The 14,793-nt window shown below is 34.5% G+C and overlaps 1 protein-coding gene across 2 annotated transcripts in view; it reads left to right on the top strand.

Annotated features, from left to right (window-relative positions):
• The window catches only part of LOC106466356, a 108,173-nt gene that overhangs the window by 78,112 nt on the left and 15,268 nt on the right, over positions 1-14,793 (top strand). For both annotated transcript variants that reach the window (XM_022394348.1, XM_013926636.2), the window contains 7 exons: positions 7,596-7,687; positions 8,005-8,086; positions 8,526-8,590; positions 9,410-9,559; positions 10,458-10,499; positions 13,298-13,385; positions 13,500-13,577. In XM_022394348.1, the coding sequence (XP_022250056.1) occupies positions 7,596-7,687; positions 8,005-8,086; positions 8,526-8,590; positions 9,410-9,559; positions 10,458-10,499; positions 13,298-13,385; positions 13,500-13,577 (597 nt within the window). The remainder of the gene's footprint in view (positions 1-7,595; positions 7,688-8,004; positions 8,087-8,525; positions 8,591-9,409; positions 9,560-10,457; positions 10,500-13,297; positions 13,386-13,499; positions 13,578-14,793) is intronic.

Genomic DNA, 14,793 nt, shown 5'->3' with positions numbered 1-14,793 from the left:
CCGACCTCAAAGCCTGGACTCCATCCGCAGAAAGTGATGCTTTGCATTTGGTGGGACATCAAATAGGAATTAATTTCGAACTCCTCAATCCACAGCGAACTGTCAATGCAGAGATCTATAGTCAGAAACTGGAACGTTTAAATCAAGCACTTCATCAGAAACGCCCTTCACTTGTTAATTGGAAAGATGTTCTTCTCCACGACAATACACGTCCACATGTGGCACGTTTGACGAAACACAAGATTATGGAGTTGGATTGGGAATTTCTCCCCCAACCACCATATTCTTCAGATATGGCACCATCAGATGACCATCTTTTTCGTTCGCTGCAACACCATCTTAATGGGAAAACGTATGGAAATGTAGAAGGTATTAAAGAGGACATCAACATGATTTTTGCTTCAAAGCCAAGCGATTTCTTTAATCAGGGCATTAACAACCTGATTGTAAAATGGAAAAGCGTCAACGATAAGAATGGAGACTATTTCATTTAATAAGTGTTTTGTTTTGATATATCAGTTGTTCGGGTTTTTTCATCTAAAAAAAAGCGACATTAATTTCTTGACGACCTAATATGTGATAAAACAAACCAGAATCTTCGCGTAATTGGGCCTATCGTCACCTTTAGAAAATATAAATTACTACTTTTTATATATTTCACTAGGAATGTTGATTAAAACGTGAATAAACTACACACACATTTTTATATTAAACTGTTATATAAAATTACGGTAACTCACTGTGTTAAAATGCTAATTCATTATTTCCTTTACGAAAAGTCTCCCGGCTGGTCAGCGGTAAGTTTACTATCTCACAACTCTGAAATATGGGGTTCGATTCCCATGATGAATAGATCGCAGATAGCCCATCGCGTAGCTTTGTGCTAGTATAAACAAACTCTTAAAAACTAACCAAAAAAGTTTATGTGTATACGTGCTTTTTTAAATGAATGGTGGTATCTTCTAAGGAGCTATTTAATTTTTTTTTTTATAATTAACGTTAACATTAATGTTTTAACGTTAAACATACATAGTTGGGTTTGAAGCTGTAAACAATGTAAACCAAGAACGTAACTTCAGTCTCATATTGTCCAGTATCCAGCAGCTTAGGTAACTTAGACAAATCTTTGCAGGCATTGTATTTTTTCATCTGCTACTGATAGAGGGCGCATCTTCGCTCCTTCACTACTGGAGTTCGAAAGTGCTATATTCTGAACCTCAATAATGGAAGACACAACAAACAAAGTGAATGTTGTTCACGTGAATTTGTTTATTGGTTACGTATTTACCTACTTTTCTCTTGCGTAGCATATTGCAACATGTTGTTAATTAAGCTGAATATTTTATACTGCATAACAACGTTTTGCCAATTGATCTTTGTAACTGTTTCTGAAACTCATTAATGGAAAACACAACAAACAAAGTGAATGTTGTTCACGTGAATTTGTTTATTGGTCACGTATTTACCTACTTTTCTCTTGCGTAGCATATTGCAACATGTTGTTAATTAACCTGAATATTTTATACTGCATAACAACGTTTTGCCCATTGATCTTTGTAACTGTTTGTGTATCGGACCATTCACCTTACATCATTTCACTAAATAAAAATAGCAGCTGAAAAATGGGCCAAAAACGTTCAAATAAGTGATTTTTACTCTCTAATTATTTTGTAGTATGTAGGCCTTTTCCTTCTTTTAATTTTTCTGCACCGAAGGTTAGTCATTTTTCAACCGTAATGTAGGCTAAGACAGACATTACCAAACGTTGCTTGACTTTATTTCGTCCAGCGATGAAATTAATAGTAAGTTGGTGAATTTGAGTGTGATGGCACCCCTTTAAACGCTTTTTATCTGAAAGTACCTATCTTTTTTATCCGACTATTAGTTGTCTCGCGCAGAGCAAACATTGGTAATATACCAATGTTTGCTTTAATATTTGATTAGGTATGATATATGATAATATATGATTATTTCTTTTACAGTGAAATTTAGTTCGATTGTTTTTCAGAACCTTAAATACAGCATTCATTGCACATAAGAAATAAGTCGTTTTGACCTCATATCTCACACGAAACAAAGTGTGTAATTTATTGGTGTTATATTTATGTGTGTGTGTGTGTAATATTGCAGTCTTACGTTTTGCTTACAAATAATTATCTTATCGCTTCTTGTTATTGATAGTAGCACTTATAGGACCGCGCTGACACTCATAATACATTGGAAAACTTATCATTAACCAATATATTTCAGGGTCAGGGGTTGTGGGGTTCTTCCTTCACCTAGTCGTTGTGGTTATAATAGGTACATTGTGAGATATGTTTATTATCAATAGCATTTGTTTAACAGGGGTGGGGGGTTGTTTGGTGATATTCAACCTAGTCTTTGTGGGTATAATGGGCACACGTTCCCGCGTTTATTAGATATATTTTGTTTAAAACCTCCGGGAAAAGCCTTCGTACCCCCTAACCCCCACACGATGTGAAAACTGCGCATGTGCCATATTGAGTGTTTGCCTTTTTTGTAGTAACACTTCATAAATCCTTAGAGTATGCGCACTTTTGGAGCCAACTATTTCGAAGCCCAATTTTATATCATTAACTAGCGAACCCGTAGGCCTATGATCCACATTTACAAGTTTCATCACCCCTCAGTCTTTCACTGTGTAAAATATTATCATTAAATTGAAAAGGAGCAAAACTGTAGCTCAATAAATTCGCTTGAACTTCTGTTTTACACTTTTCATTTTAATTATCATTGCCACTATAATGTAAGTATATATTTTTTTCAACCAAGTTACGAACGGTAATTACTAGGCTTACTCATTTACGTGCTCTAATGCTAATCAATGCCAAATTTGTGGTCCTTTTTCGAGGAATCCCCGCAAAAGTGATTTCGCGAAATACCCACATCCCCTAAGGGGTTGGGTGAAAAGTTTTGCCTTTGTGCAGACCTCTGGACCGAGGCGATTTGTTTGGTATCATTTAGAAGTTTGGTGCAATCAGTGGTTTAGAAGGAGTTACATGACACACAGACGCTGAATTTTATTATGTAGTTTATTATTAAAATGCACCAATTCGTATTTACCACTGGTATATTGTATTTTTGTTGCATTTTAACGATAACAAGAAGCCTTCCAAACCTATATGCAACACTTGTTTTAATTAACCTCACTGATCTGGATAACATGCCAAATGCATGCCCTAGTATCAACTGAAAGTTGTATAATTGCTTGGTGTGTTAGTTGATAAGATTAACTTGAGTACAGGCCTGACTTAGATTTCCGTCGTTGCTGGAATCAATTAGGGAAGTTCAAGTTCCTCATGCAATATCCGATCCTCATGAAACAGGGTCTCATCGAAAGCCTTGCCAGGAAGTGGAGCAGACGATTGATGGAAAGCTGAAAATGCAATGAAAATATAATATGGATGTACAGTGCCTTGCAAAAGTATTCACCCCTACCAATAACGTCACATTCTGATGAAATACAAATAATGTAAAAAAAAAATTAATGAACTTGTTTTTATTTAAAATTCTCATGATCAAACTTAACACTGTTTTGTATGAAGGAAGTTGAATGTTAACAAAACATGCAAAGAAAATATATAAATTGAAATTTGCTGATTATATAAGTATTCAGACCTCTAAGTCAGTACTTGCTGGAAGCACCTTTGGCAGCAATTACTGCTGTAAGTCTTTTTTGATAGGTTTCTACCAGCTTTGCACAATGGTATAGTGTAATTTTTGCCCAATTTGTCCTGGTAAAATTGCTCCAATTCTGACAAGTTTGTTGGGGATTGTTGATGAACTGCAATCTTCAAGTTTCGCCATAAATTTTCCATTGGATTCAAGCCGGGACTCTGACTGGACCACTCCAGGACATTCACTTTCTTCTTTTGAAACCACTCCAATGTGGCTTTGGCCTTGTACTTTAGGTCATTGTCCTGTTGAAATATGAATTTTCGACTCAGTTTTAAATTCCTCCCTGACTCAAGCAGGTTTTCCTCTAGGATTCGCCTGTTCTTTGCACCACCCATCTTCCCCTCAATCCTAACAAGCTTTCCAGTCCCTGCTGATGAGAAGCATCCCCATAACATGATGCTGCCACAACCATGCTTGACAGTTGGGATGGTGTTGACTGGGTGATGTGCTGTGTTGGGCTTGCGCTAGACGCAATGTTTTGAATTTAGACCAAAATGCTCAAGTTTTGTCTCGTCTAACCACAAAACCTGCTGCCACCTCTCTGCAATATCATTTATATGTTTTGTCGCAAACTCCATACGAGATTTAAGATGAATTTTTTCAGTAATGGTTTCTTTCTTGCCACTCGCCCATACAGGTTAATTCTGTGTAGGGACCAAGATATTGTCGTTGTATGAACACTGATTCCCATCTCAGACATGAAACTTAGTAAATCTTTTAAAGTCACTCTTGACTTTCCAATGACATCTCTAACCAGTTTCCCATTTTCCCGGCTGCATAGTTTGGAAGGGCAGCACGATCTGAGTAGTAAATGAGTGGTAGGAAGCATATTCCACTTCTTCATAATGGACTTCACCGTACTCAAAGGAATAATCAGCGACTTTGAAATCTTCTTGTAACCCTATCCTGATCTGTGCTTCTCTACCACTTTATCCCTGACTTGTTTGGAAAGCTCCTTGGTATTCATTGTTGGTTTGTCGTATTACTATGTGAGTTGTGGCTTGAACAGATACATTTACTCTGAAGTCAAGTTAAACCACTTTGATTACATACAGACAGAGACCATTACACTAATTTTGTGACTTTTCAAACTAATTGTTTGCACCTAAACTGATTTAGAGTTGCTGTAACAGAAGGTTTGAATTCTTGTGCTATTGAGAATATTCTAATTTTCTTTAAAAATATAACTTAGCGTTTTTTTTAGCTTTCTCAGTTTGGAAGAGATAGTGTAGATTCTAAGTATAAAGTCCCATTTGAAAGTTTTATGATTGCAAACTCAGACGGCAACCAAATGTGGAAACTTTGCAGGGTGGTAAATACTTTTGCAAGGCACTGTATATGTATTGATAGTGAACATACAATGCTATTATTGTATATATATATATATATATATATGGAGCATAACCACGCTAAACTACACAGAAAGCCTTGTTTCAATGATTTACGACCTCTGGGGCCCACCTCCCGAGGGGATGGGCACTATCGCTGAAAGGGGCTGGTGTACGTAATATCATAACCTTCAAGTAAACCAATCGTCTATACATATTTATGGGTGTGTGTGTGTGGATAGATTGTATATATTCTAAGTATAAAGTCCCATTTGTCAGACGACAACATGACAAAATGACTTATAGTATTAGTAGTTTCACCTTTCGTAACGTTGGTTGCAATGGGTATTGCAAGTGTGTCAAGGGGTATTAGTAGTTTCACCTTTCGTAACGTTGGTTCCAATGGGTATTGCAAGTGTGTCAAGGGGTATTAGTAGTTTCATCTTTCGTAACGTTGGTTCCAATGGGTATTGCAAGTGTGTCAAGGGGTATTAGTAGTTTCACCTTTCGTAACGTTGGTTCCAATGGGTATTGCAAGTGTGTCAAGGGGTATTAAAACGGTTCCTTTTTGAATCTTGGTTGTTATACTCTGCTAGTTATTTTTCAAAATGGAGAATAATTTTAGAATTTTGTTTCTAACTAGGACCTTCTTTTTTCGTTGGCATAATTTTTTTTCAGGCACATTTTGCTACTGTATAATAATATTTAAAAACAAAACCGACGTTTTTTTGGCACAGTGAAAGATAAAGTCTTTATTAAAAATTTCAAATGACTAATTTTGGTAATACACTTACTAGCCCTGATGATGGTAACTGTGTTGCTGAAACTAGTCGGCTGAAATTATGAATAAACATTTTATCGTTCACTGATCAAAAAAAAAAACTTTGTTCTTCACTCTTTATTAGTCTAAATGACGTTTAGGTTTTGGTTTCGCCACCTTGCCGTTGGAGAAAATTGTAGCTGAATTTAAGCTAACGTAAACAGAAGAAAGCGATTTCATTCATCCAGTTTTTTTTTTACTTTCTCTATCTCCTGTTAGATAAAGGAGTTAGGTTTTATACCGCACATATTTCTATTCATTTGAGGGGCATTAGGATAAAAATAGTATAACATTTGTTCACACGGGTTGTATATATATATATATATTCGCGTACCTAAAGGCCTTATTTTGAAATAGATAAAACAAGTGCAAATAATCTCTGACGTAGGCGTAGGTAGGTCTTATCAGTGTTATGTCATGATTGTACACTTTGAAATGAATTGACGTTACTGCCAATAAGTGAAACAGTTATTTATATATACCCACTGGGACTCATGATTACCAGTCTTGGGAAAAACAACTGCTGAATGTGTACTTTTAACCCTTTTATTGAAGTCCTAAAGTCGACACATTAAAATGTTTGTATAGTTGGAATTGTTTCCTGAAACTATCGTCATTATATGTACGACGTGAAGTGTTTATAAGTAGGCCTCTGCTGTCTAAACCCATTTTGTTCACGCGTTGTTGGACTCCACATAGTAAACTTGTGTTTAGATGGGAGGTAGTTTTTCGAAATGGATTAAAGTAAGCTCCATGTTCTCATATTCTTCTGATTAATATTTTAAATAGTGATATATTTACTGTGAATCGCATTTGTTAGTAATGTGCAGTGTGTCTTAGAATGGAGTGCTTTTTTTTTAAATAAAAATAAATGAAAATATGATTTTGTCTATACTGTATACATTTGACCGATACAGCACTTACAAAATATTGGGTTTAAGTCTTGTCTGTTTCAAAGTAGGCTTTGAAAAGCGTTGGAGATATGACGAATACATAAAACTAATTAAATATATGTTTTGAAAGTTGTCTTAAGTTTTATATGAACAATAAGTTTAACAGTTTTTAGTTTTTCTTGTTTCGTTAACACAGTGCTTACAATCAGGGATTCAGCAATAAACGAACCGCAGTTTTGCTCATTAAATCCCGGCCAATTCATCAAAATACTTTCCTTGATACTCAGTTTCTGTTCCCCAATTGCCTTTGCAAGGATTTTACGTTATCCTCAAATATATAAATGTATTACACTCATACAGCGCATGGTTCTTGGTACTTGAAAATTTTGTTTTATTTAAAATCCAGTTTAAGTGTCATTCTGAATGTTGTGTCTTTTTTACCAACAAGGGAAGATGGTTTAAGCATCTTGAATTTCTTTTATATATAAAATCCATTTTAAGTGTCATTCTGAGTGTTGTGTCGTTTTGCTCCTGAAGAAGAAAGGTTCACCTTTCCAGAACGTTCAGGTTCGATTCCCCTCGGTGGACATAGCAGATAGCCAGCTGTGGCTTTGCTATAAGAAAAACACTCGCTCGGGTTATGGGATTTTTATTATTTTGTAATAATAAATCATATATATATGATAAAAGTAAATAGATAATAAACAAATATAAATACTAATAATAAACAAATGAATATATATGTATATATGAAACATTTTAATCAATGCAAACAAGTAGAATATAACTTACTTACAAATGACATAAAAGGTAATTTCTTGGTCCTTGTTGTTGATGTGATGTTTATTTTCACAGCGCAAGACATTATTTCGGGGAAAGTCAGTGACGGCCAATAAAATCCATCGAGCTTTCTCGACAAAGGGACCGAAAGTAGTATCGACGGACTCGTAAGTTTCTTTTGTTCTTTTCAATGTAATGGTCCGTGCGCGGGAATACTGATAACCAGAAATGCGACTCTAAACGCCAGTTGAGTCTTTAAGTTTCAGTTTTGACTTTTCCAAAGCTTTTTTTTTAGACCTTATCATTTGTTTTATATTACTGTGCATTTACTACTATCGATACAACTTGAATTCTCATTGTTGGGCTTTTGTCAATAGAATAACATTTGGAATATCACTAACTTCTGGTTCGTTACAATCACATGTAATTTTAAAGATAACATTTTCTAGAAGTGTATACATATTCTTTCATCATTTGATTTCAGCAAAATTACACCACCAAGGAATTCAACCATCTCAACGTGCCCTCGTTCCTTTATTATGGAGGGTTCAGTGCAATTTTTAATGGTTAGTCATATTTTCCTTGCTTGATTGTTAGGCTTTTTGTTTACACTAAAGAGTAATACGATGGGATTTTCTTTTATCTTAGTTAAATTTCACGAATAAAATAATATTTCACGCTACGTCATATTCTTGTTTTTTATATATTATTAGTGAATCGACACAATTCTGGTATTATTAGCTTGTGAAAAGGAAAATCGTTGTTTCAGTGTGTTACTCATTAATAGCTACTTGTGTGTTAACTAAAAATAATATCCGAAGATTAATTATTTTTATAATATATAACTTGAAAATGAAACACTATTTTTACATTCATAAATCGGAATAACAAAATTAGTAATATTCTTATTCTGTGAGAGTTGTTAATTTTATGTCTGGATTTTTAGTTTGATATTAAAAACTAAGTGTTATTTCTTTATTAATTTGATACTTGTCTTTCCGATAGGGTGTACAACGCCAAGAGCGACACCTCTTCCTCTTTAGTGACATCCTGATTGTAGGAAAACCTAGGTAACGAATTTTAATGGAAGTTGAACAAATCATTAATATTTTGGTCACGCGAAAAAAGGCACAGTAGTAACATATTTTGGATATTGTCATGAATCTGATGATCCACCAATCCAAATATTTGTAACATGTGGCTAAAATGTGTGGAGAGGGGGATTCAATCGTTCTCTGACACAGGGGTTGAAATGGTATGTCTGTAGTTAAGTACAAAGTTATACAACGGGCTATCTGTACTCTGCCCACCACAGGTATCGAAAAACCGGTTTCTAGCGTTGTAAGTCCACAGACATACCGCTGTGCAACTGGATGTGTGTGTGTGTGAAATGGAACTAAGATAGGGATATGGAACATTTACACTGCGAAATGCCCCCCCCCCCCAGTGGCACAGCGGTATGTCTGCGGACTTAAAATGCTAGAAATCGGGTTTCGATACCCGTGGTGAGCAGAGCACAGATAGCCCTTTGCGTAACTTTGTGCTTAACTTCAAACAACCAAACACGTTTGTTTCAATTTGAATTAATGCTCATTTTACCGAGTTCCCAAGCTGATAGCACAATTTTTAATATTTAACGATAAAAAGTCAATGACTGAAAAAACAAGCACATTGTAAATAACAATAATAAAATATTCTCAAAAATTCGAGAACTTGGTAGAAATTAGGTAAAAAAAATTGATCAATGTAAAATTGTCAAATATATTCAGTTCAAAATCTTCACGTTGACCCCAAGTTGAACACAAACTTCGTACAAATGTGTTTGTAAAAAAATCTCAGAAAGTAGTTGTATAACATGACATGATTTATTATATAACTTATGTTCTCAGGTCCTCGGGTACATACAAGCAAAAAGAACGGCTTTCGATCAGCGAGCTGTGGCTCTCCTCCTGTCTTTCTGAGGTTTGTGAGTTCAGCAGCTCACCAGAGGTCTCTTTTGTTCTTGGCTGGCCAACTACAAACGTTGTAGTCACTTTCAGGTAGGATTCGTACGTTGTGTGTACGGTTTATTTAATTTTAGTCATAATTGAAAGGCAATCGTATTTTTATGAATGTACAGTATTAGTGTAATGTAACAGTAAGTTCTTGTTACGCAGGTTATGTGCACGTGATAAGGGAAGCTCGCCTCCAACATGGTGACATAATAAATTGTATGTTTGCCCGTATATATTTATATTAAATACGTTTGCTAAAAAAGTTTGACGTACTTTCTAAACCTCATTGCTCTTAAACTTACATACCGATGAAAGTGGCATACAGCAGCTTCTGCCCTCTACGGGTTTATTACGTCAACCTGATTTTTTTGTTACTGAACTGTTTGTTTCACAGTAGAAGAAGGTTTTATAATCTGTTTTCGTTTGTTGGTTTAGTATTTTAAATTAATGTTTAAAACACTGAATTATTGTATGAAGTAACTTGCAAAATATAAAATAATGTGTGGTATTTTGGACATGAACACACCTTATGCACATATGCGCTTAATGGTCAGGTCAGTGTCTCCTAGGGTTCAGGTATAGCCATTTACAAGGATTTGAACTACTGAGTAGAAGGAAAGCAGTTAACCAGCACTCGCCGTCACAAGAACCTTTTTTTTCTAGCTTTGAATCGAAGAACGGGATTAAGTTTCAATCTTATGACGCACTCACAGGTGAAAGTGCGACATCTTGGCGTGATTATCAGACTTTCCGATACGCAGCCTTGCACACTGTTAGACCATGTCCGGACCAGATTTGAAGGGGGAAATTGATCATTCCTATTTTAACAACTGATAAAAAAACTGTGAAAATTTAATATGAGATTGAAGTCTTATGTTTTATTATATTGTCTTTCGGACATGCGTGTATTTGTGGTTAGTTAATGTTTTTCTTTTTTCTCTAGTTCTCCACAGATCATGCAGCTGTGGCAGAGTAAACTGATGCAGTAAGTATATAGAAAATCTCAGCTTGTATTTTTTTATGTTTTTCTAATGTCCAACTTTTCCTCATATTTAAATTATTAATCTACCAACTATTATCTTAAATAAACTTCTGAATAATTTTTGTTTTATTCGTGAGTGAGATTAATTATATCACTCAATAGTATTGTTTGTTTGTAGTTAAGTGCAAAGCGACACCATGGGCTATCTGTGCTCTGCCCACCACGGATATCGAAACCCGGATTCTAGCGTTGTAAGTCCGCCGACATACCGCTGTGCCACTGGGGGCTCATTCAGTAGTAATAAATTGCAAAACTAACTCGCAACAAGACCAGCTGGATAATGTAGTTTCGACCTGCGATTCTTATATCATTAACAAGACCAGCTGGATAATGTAGTTTCGACCTGCGATTCTTATATCATTAACAAGACCAGCACTCGCAGGTCGAAACTACATTATCCAGCTGGTCTTGTTAATGATATAAGACTCGCAGGTCAAAACTACATTATCCAGCTGGTCTTGTTAATGATATAAGAATCGCAGGTCGAAACTACATTATCCACTACATTATCCACGTAGTCTTGTTAATGATATAAGTTTTGACCTGCGATTCTTATATCATTAACAAGACCAGCTGGATAATGTAGTTTCGACCTGCGATTCTTATATCATTAACAAGACTAGCTGGATAATGTAGTTTTGACCTGCGAGTCTTATAGCAGTAACAAGACCAGCTGGATAATGTAGTTTCGACCTGCGATTCTTATATCATTAACAAGACTACCTGGATAATGTAGTTTCAACCTGCGAGTCTTATATCATTAACAAGACCAGCTGGATAATGTAGTTTCGACCTGCGATTCTTATATCATTAACAAGACCAGCTGGATAATGTAGTTTCGACCTGCAATTCTTATATCATTAACAAGACTACCTGGATAATGTAGTTTCGACCTGCGAGTATTATATCAATAACAAGACCAGCTGGATAATTTAGTTTGGACCTGCGATTCTTATATCATTAACAAGACCAGTTGGATAATGCAGTTTTGACCTGCAAGTCTTATATCATTGGTCTGGCAGGAACGTTTCATTAAGTTTAAGAACTGGTTTTGTTTTAATTCTATACGTTTATGTACACATTCATCATGATCAACGTAAACAAAAGCAAAACAAGGTTATTACAGTGGCTTCATTTATATGCAACCATATGCACTCTAAAGACGAGATTAACACAGGATTCAGTAACGTTTCTGATATATTATGTGTTCTTGTTTATGCTCACATTATGTTTCCCTTTTTATTCGAAAGTGCAAAGAATATTGATAACATCTGCATCAGTTCGAGCCCCCTAACATTGATTCATACCTGTATTTAGTATGAGCTATTGCCCCCTACCCAGGAGCCTTTGTTGGGCATCTTCGGCATAGAGGTCAAGAGGTTGCAGTAAATAAAATTGTTATAGTCACGAGAATCCCATTATATTATTAAAATATTCATTAATCCAAATTATAAGTTTCGAACAACAATTATTCTATTACAGTGGATTAAGAATGTTTTTAGTTTGTTAAAGTTAAATTGTTTTGAATTGATTTCTAGTAAGTACCTGGTTGAGAGTATACTTATGAAAGAGAGCATCGTAATTTAAAATATTACTAAAAAATTAAAACCCGCATACATACATACACACACACATATATATATATATGAACTCCCAATATTCACAACAATCTCTCTCTACTTATTGTTACAATGCGGCCTTCAGGAATGCTTACGATTGTTAAAACATATACTAAGACGTGAAATATACAGATACTTAGATGTGAAATATACGTATACGTAGACGTGAAATATACAGATACTTAGATGTGGATTATACAGATACTTGGATGTAGATGTAAATTGTACAGATACTTAGATGCGAAATATACAGATACTTAGACGTAAAATATACAGGTACTTAGACGTGAAATATACAGATACTTAGACGTGAAGTATATAGATACTTAGACGTAAAATATACAGATACTTTGAAATATACAGATACCTATATGTGAAGTATACAGATACTTAGATGTGAAATATACATATATATAGACGTGAATATACAGATACTTAGATGTGAAATATACATATACGTAGACGTGAAATATACAGATACTTATATGTGAAGTATACAGATACTTAGATGTGAAATATACATATACGTAGACGTGAAATATACAGATACTTAGACGTGAAATATACAAATGACAAACATGTAAAGCATAGCTACAAGTCTTCATGTTGATGTGGAAATACTACATTTAGTTTAGACGTTTTCATTAATTAAATCTTATTAAAGTTGTACACGATGATATAATGGCTCCCGATGACACAATGCGTGTATTTTTGTTGTTGTTTTATAGATTTAAACTTGTTATGAGTTGCATACGGTGATACAATGCAGGTATTATAGTTTTATAGACTTAAATTTGGTATGAGTTGTAAACGGTAACACAGTATCCTTAAAGTAGTCTTATGAACGTAAATATGTTATGGGTTGTACACAGTGAAACAATGTCTGTAAATAGTTGTAACAAACCTGATATAGGTTATACACAGTGATAAATGTCTGTAAGATATTTTAGTATACCTTAGATAGGTTGTACACTTTGACATAATGCTCTCTAGTTTTGCGCTTAACAACAAACAAACAAAGTTTTAATATGAGTCTCTCATTAATTTTAAACAAGAGTGACGCAGCAGTTTAAGAGTAAATATGAGTTCATTGATTTGTTTTTATTTTTTAATCTACAATAGGCTGATTGCAGAAGCCAAGAAGAAAGAGGAGCGTTCTGTGACTAATCTCCAAGTGTGCTACTGGGACCACGAAGTGAACGAAGAATTTGTAAGTAAGATCGTCGTTTTTAACTCAATCTCAGCTTTTATCGAATTTTGAACTTGAAATCTGATTTGAATATTTAAAGCGTTTTAAAGCGTTGTTTTTTTTTTTCTCTTTTAGTTCAAAACTGTGAAAGTTCGCAACACACACTCAACAAATGACTGCATTCGCCTCATACTTGATGACATTGGACAGCAGGTGTGTAGCAGCCTATTTCTTAACTTTCTTTAACGCAAACTGGAGTTTATTATGAGACATTTCTATAAACGTAAATAAAATCACGACCTATATCTCCAGAAACTAACTGTATTAGCTCAATATTTCGCTATCACAGCTTCGTCAGGAGCTATCGATATCTTACAAATTCATTAACCCAGTTATATCTAAATTGGAAAAGTCTATTGATTGTTTAAAGTAGCATGTTTATTAATATTTCAGACATTTAAATATCTAGTAAGTAAAATATTCTTTAGTGGAATCAATCCTCGAAATCAAACATTTTTACGACTTTTCTCACACATGGCAAGATGGGAGAAATCAATAAAGGCAGTCTAATAATTTTTTTATTAAGTTTGAATTTTATTTTAAATACTTATAATCAATTTGAAAAGAAGGTCTTACACAAATCATATATATATATATTTGCAAAAAGTACAGTAGATGAGAAATGACTTCTACAGTTTAGTTGGCAGCGTTATTTTTAACATAAAATGTGGTAAACCGTATTAAAACGTAACGAACACAAGTATTGTGTAGTTAAAGTAACTTAGTAATCTTAAATCAAAGTTAGCATGATGTTTAAAACAGTATTACTTTGAAATAGCTGTTAGCAACGCGGTACTTATTTTGTTTTTTCATACTTCATCTTCCAAGTGTTTATCAGTAAGATAAGAACGCCACACAGTACTCGTTAACTTGTTAATAGTAGGAACTTATTACATATGATTCTACAATATCTCATAGTATGACAGGGATACCACACAGTGTCCGTTAAATTGTTAACCGTAAAAATAACTTATCACATAAGATTCTACAATATCTAATAGTACGACAAGGACATCACAGAGTGTTCGTTAACTTGGTAATATTAAAAACTTAGTAAATAAGATTCTACAATATCTAATAGTACGACAAGGACATCACACAGTGTTCGTTAACTTGTTAATAGTAGGAACTTATTACATATGATTCTACAATATCTCATAGTATGACAGGGATACCACACAGTGTCCGTTAAATTGTTAACCGTAAAAATAACTTATTACATATGATTCTACAATATCTCATAGTATGACAGGGATACCACACAGTGTCCGTTAAATTGTTAACCGTAAAAATAACTTATTACATATGATTCTACAATATCTCATAGTATGACAGGGATACCACACAGTGTCCGTTAAATTGTTAACCG

This window comes from Limulus polyphemus, unplaced genomic scaffold, assembly GCF_000517525.1.
Source record: "Limulus polyphemus unplaced genomic scaffold, Limulus_polyphemus-2.1.2 Scaffold2235, whole genome shotgun sequence".
In the NCBI taxonomy this organism is placed as follows: Eukaryota; Metazoa; Arthropoda; class Merostomata; order Xiphosura; family Limulidae; genus Limulus; species Limulus polyphemus.
Note: the sequence above shows the minus strand (reverse complement) of the source record. Positions and strands in the feature narration are given on the sequence as shown.